This window comes from Megascapheus bottae, chromosome 9 (genome assembly GCF_031878675.1).
Source record: "Megascapheus bottae isolate mThoBot1 chromosome 9, mThoBot2.hap1, whole genome shotgun sequence".
NCBI lineage: Eukaryota > Metazoa > Chordata > Mammalia > Rodentia > Geomyidae > Megascapheus > Megascapheus bottae.
Window position 1 is genome coordinate 38841799 of NC_143517.1, and position 13608 is coordinate 38855406.

Genomic DNA, 13608 nt, shown 5'->3' on the forward strand with positions numbered 1-13608 from the left:
GCCGAGCTAACCTAATTAGTAGTTATGTAATTATTATCTGAAAGGAAGAGTGGAATAAGGCAAACATAATTAGTTTATGATTAGGCCAAAATGCACGTAATTAGAGCTCTATGGGCCTAAATGAGTAATATAATTTAAAATATAGAAGTACTATTTTTTAAAGCACCATTTTTTTATTGTTACTATTAAGGGGTTACAATTGCATAAGTCTGGTTATGTGTATAATGCTTCTTGGTCAATGTCACTCCTTCCTTTGTTCTTTCCTATTTCCCTTTCTTGTCTTTATACCCAAATTACAGGGTTGATTTTTGGCATAATATATGTTGAATATAATGACTACATTTGGTCATCCTTCCTCCTCCATACCTCTACTTCCCTCTACTTCCTCCCTACAACAATAAACATGTTTCAGCTTTCTGGTGTTCATTTCATAAACAGTGCATTTGTTCAGAGAGGTTACATCTTTGGATTCCTGCTAAAGTCATTTATCTGAACCAATGTGAATATTTTCTAGAGGGAGAGAGTAGAAGCACACTGCCATCAATTCACCTAGTGTTCGGGAGATTTTCTGCTGAGCTAAAAGATTTGTACCATGAAACTCTTAAGTGTGCAATTCAGTGGCAGTAAGTACTGTCTCCTTGTTAGACAGCCATCGGTCACCTCTGTCCATCGTGGAACTTTTTACCTCATCCAAACAGAACCCCTCCAACTCTCTTTTCTCTGACATCTATCCACATGCCAGTCCCTGGAAACCCTGCATCTATGAATTTGACTATCCTACAGTAATTCATACAAGCAGAGTTTACGGTATTTGCCATTTTGTGACTGTCTTCAGAGTTCACCAATATTGCAGCACATGGCAGAATTTCCTTCTTTAAGGCTAAATAATATGCCATGTTATATGTGCGACACCTCTTGTTTATCCACGGACACATTGTTTACAAGTGGACTTTGGGCTATTGTTAGGAATGCTGCTACCATGAACACAGGCAGCAAATACCTGTGCAGGTCACAGCGTTTAGGTCTTTGGTGTACATAACTAAAGTAGAAATTTGGATCCTATTGTAGCAAGCCACTTTACTCTTGAGCCAACCCTCAAAAAGAACACTGTTAGATGTTCAGGATCTTTGTTTGTGAGAGAAGACTTATTCCACTGTACAGAGATCAAGGAGAATGTGAAACTTTTTTTTTTTTTGGCCAGTTTTGGGGACTGAACTCAGGGGCTAAGCACTGTCCTTAGGATTTCTCAAAACTAGAGCTCTACCACATAACAGCACTTCCGGCTTTTTCTATGTATGTGGTACCGAGGAACTGAACCCAGGTCTTTGTGCATGCTTAAGCAAGCACTCTACCACCAGGCCAAACTCCCAGCTGAAACTTTTTTTGGATGTACATTTTTATTGTTATTATGAAGGTAATGTGCAGAGGGTTCCAGTTATGTAAGTCAGGTAGAGACTACATTTCCTTTTGGACAATGTCATTCCTTCCCTTGCTGTCTCCCAGTTTTCCCCTCTGGTCCCTACACACAAGTTGTAGCGTTCACTGTCCACAGTGTCTGGTGAGTACCACTGCTGCATTTGTTTCCCCTTTGTCCTTCCATTTCCATGGAGACTATGATAGAAAATGCTCATAACATAGAAAACGCTATCTCAGGGGCCGGGAGTTTGGCCTAGTGGTTAAAGTGCTTGCCTAGCATGCATGAAGACCCGGGTTCGATTCCTTGGTACCACATATATAGAAAAAAGCCGGAAGTGGTGCTGAGGCTCAAGTGGTAGAGCTCTAGCCTTGAGAAAGTCCAAGGACAGTGCTCAGGCCCTAAGCTCAAGCCCAGGACTGGCAAAAAAAATAAAAAGAGAAAACACTATCTCAGCCACATGCACCAAGGACTTTGAAAATAGGAGGGTTTGTTTGTCTGTTTGTTTGTCAATGTGGAGCTTGAACTCTGGGCCTGGGTGCAGTCCCTGAGCTCTTCAGCTCAGGGTTAGTACTCTGCCACTTAAGACCTTAAGCCACAGTGCCATTTCCAGGAGTTTTTAAAGTCACTATATTTGTGCCTTTCCATCCCATGTCACTAATTTATTTTTACTTTTATTTTCTTTTTTGTCAGTCATGGGACTTAAATTCAGGGCCTATGTACTATCCTTGAGCTCTTCTGCTCACTGCTAGTGTTCTACCTCTTTGATTCACAGCACCACTTCTGGTTTTCTGATTGTTAATTAGAGATAAAAGTCTCACAGACTTTCCTGCCTGCATTGGCTTTGAACTGTAATCCTCAGATCTCAGCTTCCTACGTAACTAGGATTATAGGTATGAGCTACCAGCCCCCAGGCATGCCTTCTACTTTTCGGGTATGATTTTGTATCTTACTGTTTTCTTGGTACATGAGGAACTTCAGTGGCTTACAGTTTGATTTAGGGAAGGTTTAATCATCTTAACTGGCCCAAGTCTTATGGAACATTCATTGGTGCTTTTTCCTCCGCCTGTAGACAAGCAAGCGACGTCCAATTTTCATTTTAGTGGCTCTTATGGGAACCAAAACAAAGACAGCATGTTCACAGATTTGTTTGTTGCATAAACATTTTGCAATGCATCAAAAAGATTTTCTTCCAGGGAGACAGTGTTCTTAACATCTCTTTCTGGCCTAAGTCTGTCTCTCTGTCTCTCTGTCTCTCCCTCTGTCTTGCTCTCTCTCCCTCCCTTCCCCTCTCTCCTTTCTCTCTCTCCCTCTCTCTCTAGGAGGGAGGGAAGGAGGGAGAGAGAGGGCTTGAACTTAGGGCCTGGGAACTGTCCCTAAGCTCTTTTTGCTTGAGGTTAATGCTCTACCACTTGAGACAGTTTCAGTTCTGGCTTTTTTGGTGGTTCATAGAAAAGATTCTTATGAACTTTGCTGTCTGAATTGGCCTCCTAAGTAGCTAGGGTTACAGATATGAGCCACTGGTGCTTAGCTCTGGCCTCAAGTCTTTGAGGAAGACATTTTACCTACTTAGGAAATAATGAAGACAAGACATCTCTGTTAGCTGTGTTGCTTTGTATTCTTATGGTTTTTTTGTTTTTGTTTTTTGGGGTTTTTTTTGCCAGTCTGGACTTGAGCTCAGGGCCTTAGCATGTCCTTGGACTTTCTCAAGGCTAGAGCTCTACCACTTGAGCCTCAGCACCACTTCCGGTTTTTTCTTTGTATGTGGTACCGAGGAATCGAGCCCTGGTCTTCATGCATGCTAGACAAGCACTCTACCACTAGGCAAAACTCCCAGCCCTCTTTTTTTTTTTTTTTTTGCCAGTCCTGGGCTTGGGCTCAGGACTTTCTCAAGGCTAGTACTCTACCGCTTGAGCCTCAGCATCACTTCTGGCTTTTTCCTATGTAGGTGGTACCAAGGAATCGAACTCTGGTTTTTGTGCATGCTAGGCAAGCACTCTATCACTAGGCCAAACTTCCGGCCCCACTCCCGGCCCTCTTACGTTCTTTTTAAAATTTCTTTTTTTCTTTCCAGAGATAGACTACTGTGCCTCTCCTGGTCATGGATGCCAACACAAGTGCGTCAACACTGACAATTCCTATACTTGCCGCTGCCTGAAAGGCTTTATTCTGAATCCAGACAAGAAGACCTGCAGGAGTGAGTCACATGGGTGGAAGAGAGGGAGGGGCTTGTTCTACCAGATGCTCCTCAATCTGCTTTTCCTCTTCTCACAAGGGCTTGAACTCTGGGCCTGAGGACTGTCCCTGAGCTCTTTAGCTCAAGGCTATCACCCTATCCCTTGAACCACAGTGCCACTTCCAGTTTTCTGGTCATTAATTGAAGAGATAAGAGTCTCATGGACTTTAGTGCCAGGCTGGCTTTGAACCATGAAACTCAGATCTCAGTCTCCTGAGTAGCCAGGGTTACAGGTATGAGGCCACCATACCTGGCTTCTTCACAAGTCTTCAGCAAGCTATCCTTGTGCTCAGCATTTGAACATTGCTCTTCTCTATGTTTTGACTTTTAGTTGACTAGATTCTATTGTGGGGACTTTTTTTTTTTTTTTTGCAATTGAATAGACTGGATCTAGCTATTGGGTTTCTTTAGCCAAGTAAGGGTCCAAATTAAATCTTCTTTTCCTTCCCCCCAAGAAGTGGCTGGGCCCAGAGGAAAGCTGTCAAATTAGCTTATTTTTTGTTTTGTTTTCAGTCTCACAAGATAAGATGTTTGCTGGCCTTTGAAGATAGGGCACAGGAGGTGTTTTGCAGCTCTGTGTGTGTGTGTGTGTGTGTGTGTGTGTGTGTGTGTGTGTGTGTGTGTACACATGCATGCACACACCGTGGGCATTTGTAGAACTTTCTGGAGCTTCCACTTAGGGATGGATACCTTTTTCTATGTACTGCTTCTTCCGATCCTTCCTGGCAGTGTTTGGTTGGGTGACAGCATTGACCATATGCTTTTCCTAGAGAGCACTGTGGGCTGTCCAGCGCAGCCAAGACCAGTCTCAATCTTTGCATAGCACTCATTCTAATAACTGTTAGACCTTGCATGGTAGCAGATTGTTGTAATGCCTATGTTTTTAAACTGAGTCTCTTTTAAAAGATAATTCCCACTGCCCTGCCTGGAAACATTCAAGCATTAAATAGGAACTTTAATTGAGAGCATTAAAATGAGAAGACAATTAGATGGAATATTTTCCATGCGACCACACATGCCTACAGTGTGTTACAGGGCCAGCTCTGGCTTGGTGACTCCCATCTGAGCTGTTGTCACCTTTTTCTTTTTTTTTTTTTTTTGCCAGTCCTGGGCTTGAGCACTGTCCTTGGACTTTCTCAAGGCTAGAGCTCTACCACTTGAGCCTCAGCACCACTTCCGGCTTTTTTTTTTTCTATATATGTGGTACCAAGGAATCGAACCCGGGTCTTCATGCATGCTAGGCAAGCACTTTTAACCACTAGGCCAAACTCCCGGCCCCTTGTCACCTTTTTCTAGGGGTGAACATGTTGGGGGTGGACCTGAACCAGGGAAAATCAGTCTCAGCTGGACCCAGAGATATGGTTCCAGAGCTTTTATGTGGAGGCTAATTACATCTGGCTCAACTTAGACATGCATCATGGTTGTAAGCTTCTTACATGTTACTGGTGGAGGGGAGAAAGACGAGTGGCCATTGGTGGAGACCCTGCATGTCTAGTCAATAGCCTAAGATTCCCCTGATCCTGCCGCTCCCTCCATACCTGGTCCTGGCAGGCACTTGGAGGAACAGAAGCCTCCGAGACAGTGATCACCCAGGTTTGCCAGAGGTGCCACTTGATCAATAGACTGCACCATTTATTTGTAGGCTGTGGCAGTAACCACTAGTCCTTAATACTCATTTGTGGCAAATCTCAAGGCCGGTACGCTATCATTTGAGACACAGCTCTACCTTCAGCTCTTTGCTGGTGTAGTTAGAGATAAAAATCTCACAGGCCTTTCTGTCCAGGCTGATTTCGAACCTTGATTCTCAGATCTCAGCCTCCTGAGTAGCTAGTATTACACGAGTGAGCCACCAATGCCTGGCCTGGATTTCCATTTTCAAAAGAAGGAACAACTGCTTCAACTGATTGCTTTAAATCTACCTAGTTTTTCTGGAACTTCCTCTATGCCATTCAGATGGCATTATAGCTTCCTGTTTGCACTCACTAAATGTCTACGTTTTCAGTCTTCTCATTTAGGTTCCAACTCTTTTGTGAATTAACACATACAAAGGCCATTTAAAATGTGGGCATGATGGTCTATATTTATAATCCTAGCTAAGTAAGTGTTCAACCATTTGAGCCATATTCTCAGTACTTTGTACTTTTGTTATTTTTTTTTCCAGATAGCGTCTTGTAGGAGCATACCAACTTACTCCTCCCGCCATTTACATACATGTACCTACACATATGTGGGATTACAGAGTAAACCATCACACTTGACTTGGTTATTGAAATGGAGACATATTTACATCTTTCACGTATTGCCCTCAAACTTTTTGTCTGTGAATCTTTCTGATCTCTACCTTCCAAGTAGCTGGAATTATGAGCACAAACCACAACACCTGGCTTTGACCCTTAATTACAACTCCCTTAAATACCTGGATATTTTTCTAAGTTAGACACTGAATAATGGGATGGCACTGTTAGATGTCATTGTAGGCAGAAGTGCCCTACATGTCTTGAGGCCTGCAGATCAGGCTAACTTGAGGAAGACAGTGATTGGATTTTCTTAGCTGTTCCATCTTCCTTAGAAGGCATGAGCTGGGATGTGTGGCCTTTACCTCTCAGCTCTTTGCTTTCAACACAATTCAGCTCAACTCAACTGAGGCTCAACCTGGGCTTTGGCCATCAGAAGAGGATGGAAACAATATAGAAGCATCCAGATAGCATCGCAAGCCTCAGGTTCTCTTTTGGTGTACCATCGTCTCTGTGTCCTGCAGAATGCTTGCTTTCCAGATGTTTCCTGAGGTTCACCTGCCTTCTCCTCTCTACTACAAGCTTCTCACTCCCACCTTCCCACTTCCCACTCCACATTCTCAGAGGCCATAAAACCTCCACCTTTACTGCCACTCAGAACACCAAGTAGAGCCTGGGTTGCTTCTTGCTGAACCTTGGACCCTGCACTGTCTGCCCCTATCCTGGCCAGCCTCTGGTACAGCCCTCACACTCGTTCCTGGGACCTCATGCTCATTGTTTCCTCAGCCCCTCTGCTGTCTAACTCTCCTCCTCCTTGTGGCCTCCAGTTGGCTGTCACCTCCCCAGGGAGGGCTATCCTGACATCTCAGGGTCCCAGGGGGAAGCTCCTCTGTGATTTCTTTCCTGAGTCTGCCTCCTCACTGTGCACAAACCCCCGGAAGCAGGAGCTGTGGTCTTATCAGTCTTCTCATCCCCTACATACATCTAGCTCAGAGCCTGGCACTTGGCTGGTAAGTTCATTAGTGATTGTTATCATAGAAACAGCACCCGCAAACTCTTTCCTTAGAGACTGTAGGAGCCCCTGGAAAGGGCGGGGTGTCCAAAATCTGAAGGAAGGTTCATCTCTCTTCACCTCAGGGATTAACTACTGCGCACTGAATAAACCTGGCTGTGAGCACGAGTGTGTCAACACGGAGGGGGGCTATTACTGTCGCTGTCGCCGAGGCTACACCTTGGATCCCAATGGCAAGACCTGCAGCCGTGAGTTGAGCCCCCTGGGGGGTAGGCATGGTGGCTGGTGATGGTCTGCCCGAGGTCTCCAGGCTCACTAGCAAGCAGGCCCTTCTGAGGGCCTGATAGACCAACAAACACAGGCTTCCTATCTTCACTATTATCATGTGGTTGGACCGTTAGAACCACCTACCCCATAGATTGGGTTGTGTGCATTTTCAAGAATCAGTATGTGCTAATATGGAGACAAATTGCCTGAATTCCCAGCACTTGGCAGGCTGAGGTAGGAAGATCACAATTCTGAGCACAGCCTGACCTATAAAGCAAGATCTTGTCTTCAAAAATAAAATATTATAGAGATTCCCTTCCTGAATATTTGTTTGTTAAATATGTCATTTGAAATATGATGTAAAAATCAATGTTAATAAATTCATTAAAAAATAAATTATTAAAAATAAATGAATAAAAACTAAAAGAGCTGGACACGAGCAGCTCATACTTAGAATCCTAGCTACACAGGCTAGGCAAGAAAGTCTGTGAGACACTTCTCTCCAGTTAACCATCTAAAAGCTAGAAATGGGCCTGTGGCTCAAGTGGGAGAGCATCAGCCTTGAGTAAAAAGTGCTCAGGGATAGGGCCCGGGAGTTTGGCCTAGCGGTTAAAGTGCTTGCCTAGCATGCACAAAGACCAGGGTTCGATTCCTCCTCGGTATCCCACATACACAACCAAGCCGGAAGTGGCAGAGACGAGACACAACCAAGCCGGAAAAGTGGCAGAGACAAGACTGCGACGGCGACAGAGAGCGAAAGCAAACAAGCGGAGCCCAACCGAGTGGTGGCCGGAGCGAGCGGGGGCCGGAGCGAGCAGGGCCGGAGCGTGCGGGAGCGAGCCGAGCCAGAGCCAGCGAGGCCGGAGCGAGAAGGGGCCGGAGCGAGCAGAGCCAGCAGAGCCAGGAGCAAGCGAGAGCTGGCCGGCCGGAGCGAGCGGGCCAGGAGCGTGCGGGAGCGAGCCGGGCGGAAGCAAGCGGGGCCAGAGCAAGCGGGGCCAGAGCCAGCGGGGCCAGAAAGAGAAAGGGGCCAAAAAAAAAAAAAAAGTGCTCAGGGATAGTGCCCAAGATCTGAGTTCAAGCCTCTGTATCAAAAAAAAAAAAAAAAATCAATAGCATGACATACCCAGAACAGTGCTTCTAGGCGTGGCGGTCTATAAATGTGACCTACTATTATTTTTTGCTGCTAAAGCACTTAGTAAGGCAGATAGACTTAAATTCAAACCTAAGCTCTGCCACACTGTACACGTGACTCGTCCTATCTTCTTTTAAAGGTGAAGACGATGGCAGTATCGATCCCTTAGAGATGGCTCTGAGACCCTCAGCCTCTTAGCCTAGCGCCTAGGGCAGGACAAACATCCGGGCAAAGCCTTGCCACAGTCCACATGGAGAGAGGCTGTAAAAAACACAAGTGTGGGCCTCAGGCTGGGTTAGGAGGCCTTCATGGAGAGAGCTCAGGCTGCCCTGAAAGCAAAGCTGAGGAACGTGGAACTTTTGGTGGAGCCTTTTCTTTATTTTTTTGTGTCTGAGCCCCTACAAAGCTCCATTCGGTGATGTGAACCCAGGGGAACTTGCTGGCCTTGCCAGCTGGACTCTTCTGGCACTTCTTATGAGGTACAGTCTCCATGGTCTGGGCCAGCGGGGTGGGAGTGCATGGGGTTGTGGTGGATCCTTGTGGCCCTGGTAGGCTGGAAGCTGGGGCAGTGACCCAGCTCTTGAAGAAGGGTCCCTTTGTGTGGCTTTCCACCCAGCACGCCACACATCTGCTCCTGCCACCAGGACAGAGATAGTCTGTGAGCGAGACAGTGCAACTGTTGAGCATTTGGACCCGGAACTTGGAGGAAGGAAAGTTTCACCACTGATGTATGAGGTACAGAGCCAGCTCAGGAACGCTTGCTCTCCTCCGTCCTCAGATGGAACAAAGTGCCTCACATGGGCTTTCTAAGGACCAGTGTCAGAGGTCAGCACTCTGATGTGCATTTGCCTCTGCGTGTTTCTGGGTTCAGAAGCCCTCTATTCAACAAGGAAGTTGCAAATGGGTGGATCTGGGCAAACCCTGACTTTTCCAGAAGTGTGGGCTCTGCCAACTGCTACTCTTGACAGGTGTCCTAGGGCAGGCTGGACCTGACTTCGCTGAACCCTTCCCACTTGGCTACCAAGTTGCCATAACCTGCCTGCTTTGCTCCCAGCATGCTTTGGGGAGTATCAAAGATCTCAGAAGTGGAGAATGAAATCTCAAATTTCCTCTAAGATTTAGTAAACTCGAAGAAAGTATAAACCGAGGGCTGGGACATAGTTCAGTAGCAAAGCACTTGCTTAGCAAGTGCAATGTCCTGAGTTCAATCCCCAGTACTAAAATAGAAAAGACAGATAGACAGACAGAAGGAATGAACAAAAAAGAGAGAAAGAATAAACCAAGGGGTTGGAAGCACGGCCACTGAACAAAAGCATCAGATCCTAAGTTGGAACTCTGGGTAAAAAATGTATAAACTAAGCCATTTCAGTCTAGGCATTCTCAGGGAAAGCCAGGGCCTTCCACTGCCCCTTAGAACTCGTAAGTCCCAGGCCATGACAGCTGTGCTTTTTATGGCACCCACTTGGCTTAGACACAGGCAAAATCTGCCATAAAACAACTCTATTGAGTCCCCCAATAGGCTGATGAGCTATCTTCATTCTTTTTTTTTTAATTGTTGGGGTAATGTATAGAGGGGTTACAGTTATATTTGTCAGGTAGTAGGTGCACACATGATACCCCTTCTCATGTTTTTGTCCCTATTTCCCTCCTCCCACCCCCTCCCAATCATCTTGTTTGACCCCCTTCCTTTTCCTATTTCAAATAAACATATATACAATATACCAGGTAACAAAGTCAGATACAATAACAATATGAGATTAAAGGGCAAAAAGAGAGAAGAGAAATAACATAGTACATTAAGAACAATAATCAGACAAGATGAAGCTCTTATTTTCATATCCTAGAGTTCCTTTCATTTATTCTCTTTGTATATGACCTTATGCACCTAGGTTTTGAGCTATTATAATCCTCTGCTAGGAGAGTCCTAGGTGTGTACTAATTATTACAAATGAGGAAAACCATTGAGTCTATGTTCCTTTGGGTCTGGCTTACTTTGCTTAATATGATTTTTTTCCAAGTCTTTCCATTTCCTTACAAATGGGGCGATGTCATTCTTTCTTATGGCAGCATAGAATTTCATTATGTATAAGTACCGCATCTTGATCCAGTGATCTACTGAGGGGCATCTGGGTTGGTTCCATATCTTTGCTATGGTAAATAGTGCTGTAATGAACATCGTTGTTTTAGTGGATTTAGTATGCCTTGTTTCTGGACCATTGGGTAGATGCCTAGGAGTGGAATTGCTGGGTCATAGGGGAGCTCTATGTTTAGTCTTTTAAGGAATTGCCATGCTGCTTTCCATAGTGGTTGAATGAGTTTACACTCCCACCAACAATGTAGCAGAGATCCCTCCTGGCGACATCCCCACCAGCATTTGTTGTTATGAGACATCTTGATCATGGCCATTCTAACTGGATGAGGTTGAATCTCCAATTTGTTTTGATTTGCATTTCTTCATGTGTCTACAGGCCATTCTTATTTCCTCTTCAGAGAAGTCTCTTTTTAAGTCTTTACCCTATCTTTTAATGGGATAGTTGTTTCTTTGAGGATTTATTTTGGAGAGATTCAATGTTTTTAGCTGTAGATATATTTTAGATATGAGGTCTATTGTATGGTTAGTGAAGATCTTCTCCCACTCTATGGGCTATCTGTTTAACTTGCTAGCTATATCCTTTGCTACACAGAAGCCCTGCAGTTTACTGCAATCCCATTTGTCCAAACTTTCTTTAATTTGTTGTGTTTCTGGGTCTTAAGAAAGTTTCAACCTGTGCCAAGGAGGCCTAGTGTATCTCCTATTCTTTCTTTTCTTTTTTCTTTTTTTTTTTTTGCCAGTCCTGGGCTTAAGCTCAGGGCGTGAGGACTGTCCTTGGATTTTTCTCAAGGTTAGAGCTCTATTACTTGAGCCTCAGCACCACTTCTGGTTTTTTCTAAGTATGTCGTACCGAGGAATCGAACCTGGGTCTTCGTGCATGCTAGGCAAGCACTCTACCACTAGGCCAAACTCCCGGCCCCTCTCCTATTCCTTCTTATAAAGTTTTCAGGGTATCTGCCTTTACCTCAAGGTCTTTGATCCATTTGGAGTTAATCCTGGTGCAGGGTGACAAAGAAGGATCAAACGTTAGTTTTCTGCAGGTGCTTAACCAGTTCTGCCAGCACCACTTGTTAAAGAGGCTCTTTCTTCCATTCTATGTTTTTGGCTCCCTTATCAAAGATTAGGTGGCCATAGGTTTGTGGGTTGATTTCTGGGTCTTCAGTTCTATTCCATTGATCCTCAGGCCTGTTTTGGTTTCAAGCTGTTTTGGTTACTATGAGCTATCTTCATTCTTATCCTGTTTTGTTCTTTTCCCCTGTCCTAGTGCTTGAACTCAGGGCCTGGGCACTGTCCTCAGATTCTTTGTATTGAAGGCTAGTGCTCTACCACTTGTGTATGTGGTACTGAGGAATCAAACCTGGGGTTCATGCATGTTAGGCTAACACTCTACCACTAGGCTATGCTCCCAGCCCATTCTTATCCTGTTTAAACAGTACATCTGGAGCATCCAAAAACATTAGAACAATTTGGAGGGGCGGGCTGCAACTGGCACATTCTGGCACAACCAGAATGTGAACATGGGCCTGTGGCTCCTGCAGTTCTGCCAGTGTTTGCAGGAGCTGCATCCACCAGTGGAATATTCTAGAAGGTGCTGATCTCAGGCTTTACAGTGAAGACACTTACTTGGTGACTCCCCACAAGGCCTTTAGTGTCTGTCCAGTCTCTAGGGGTACATTTTCTCCATCCAGGAAATCTGGGAGGCTGCCCACAGGGCTGTTCGTGGGAACCGTCCACCACAGCTGTGTGTTCACTGGCCTTCAGCCCTGGAAAGCCCGGGACCAGCTGTGAGGTGTTTGGGTGCCAGGATGGCCCACACAGGCAGCCCAGGCTTTGCTTGTTTTCTGAATTTGAATATCCTGATGATGAGAATTGTTGTTGTTGTTTTAATCACGTTCTCTTTTTTATTTTCAAATAGAAATGGAGCTGCGTATATTTGCATTACTTGGTAATAATAATAGCTGTGCAGTAAATGGTTGCTGCCTGGCAGCTCTTGTTAGGAGGACTTAGTATGTATCTCTGGTTCTCACCATTGCCACGTGCATTTCTCCAGTCAGGAAGTGATAGCAGAGAAGCCAAGTGACTGCCCACTGTCCACAGATAGGGAGTGGCGGACATGGGAATTTGATGGCAGAGAACCCGCTCTCTTAAGCTCTGCAGCTTAAGGCTTGGGGAAAGTGCTGTTCTCTTCCTGAGCCTCCCTTTCCTCTCTGAAATGGGAGCCCCACCAGCTCCCAGCATCTCTCATCATGATGGTAGATGGCAGATTTGCCATGCCAAGGCCCTGGCTCAGGAGTGCTGGTGTCAGAATTACCCTTGAGAACATTTCCCAGTCATTGCAGTTGTGTATAAACTTCACTTTTCAAACAAGGATACGGGAAGACAAACAAGCAAGACTGCTTTTCAGAGAGGCCAGGGACGTGGGATGGAATGGAGCCTTCCTCTCTGGTGGCAGGCTGGTGGGTCATTCCCCTTCAGTTCTCTTCCAGCTTTTGTGTGTGTGACCAATGCAGGGCTGGACCACTGTGCACAGCAGGACCACGGCTGTGAGCAGCTGTGTCTGAACACGGAGGACTCCTTCGTCTGCCAGTGCTCCGAGGGCTTCCTCATCAACGACGACCTCAAGACCTGCTCCCGTGAGTCTCCCGTGCACCTCCCTGGCTGGGAAGCAGCAGTAGTCAGTGGTAGTCAAATGTGAGGCCATGGCAGGGGAGAGCAGGCCAGGCCTGGTCCCCATTTCCTCTGTTCTCTGCACTGACCAGGGAAATGGAAGGGGAACCCCCTTCAGAAAGTGGGGCTGTACAACTACAAGGATGGAAAACTGTTAGTCACTTATCTTCCATCATCCTGTCCCAGAGCTGTTGCTGACAGCGGCCTGGTGACCTCACCCGGCTTTTGGTTTTGCAGGAGTGGACTATTGCCTGCTCAGCAACCATGGTTGTGAGTATTCCTGCGTCAATACAGAAAAGTCCTTTGCCTGTCGGTGCCCCGAGGGACATGTGCTCCGAAGCGACAGGAAAACCTGTGCAAGTGAGTCTCACTGTGGTTGAGGTTCGGGCACAAATAGGACTTGGCACAGGTATCCAGGGGTACGGGGTGCTGAGGCCATGTACACTGGTCTGTGTGTCCTTTCTCTGGACATCACTGAGCCTGTGTGAGTTTTGTGCCAAAAGTAGCTCAGGGATAGTGCCCAGGTCCAGAGTTCAAGCCCTAGGACAGGCAAA

At 45.8% G+C, this 13608-nt stretch overlaps 1 protein-coding gene across 4 annotated transcripts in view; it reads left to right on the top strand.

Moving 5' to 3' along the window:
- Matn2 (matrilin 2) overlaps positions 1 to 13608 on the top strand; it is a 124831-nt gene that overhangs the window by 86186 nt on the left and 25037 nt on the right. For all 4 annotated transcript variants that reach the window (XM_090339118.1, XM_090339117.1, XM_090339119.1 and 1 more), the window contains 4 exons: positions 3489 to 3611; positions 7022 to 7144; positions 12898 to 13020; positions 13292 to 13414. In XM_090339118.1, coding sequence (XP_090195244.1) covers positions 3489 to 3611; positions 7022 to 7144; positions 12898 to 13020; positions 13292 to 13414 — 492 coding nt within the window. The remainder of the gene's footprint in view (positions 1 to 3488; positions 3612 to 7021; positions 7145 to 12897; positions 13021 to 13291; positions 13415 to 13608) is intronic.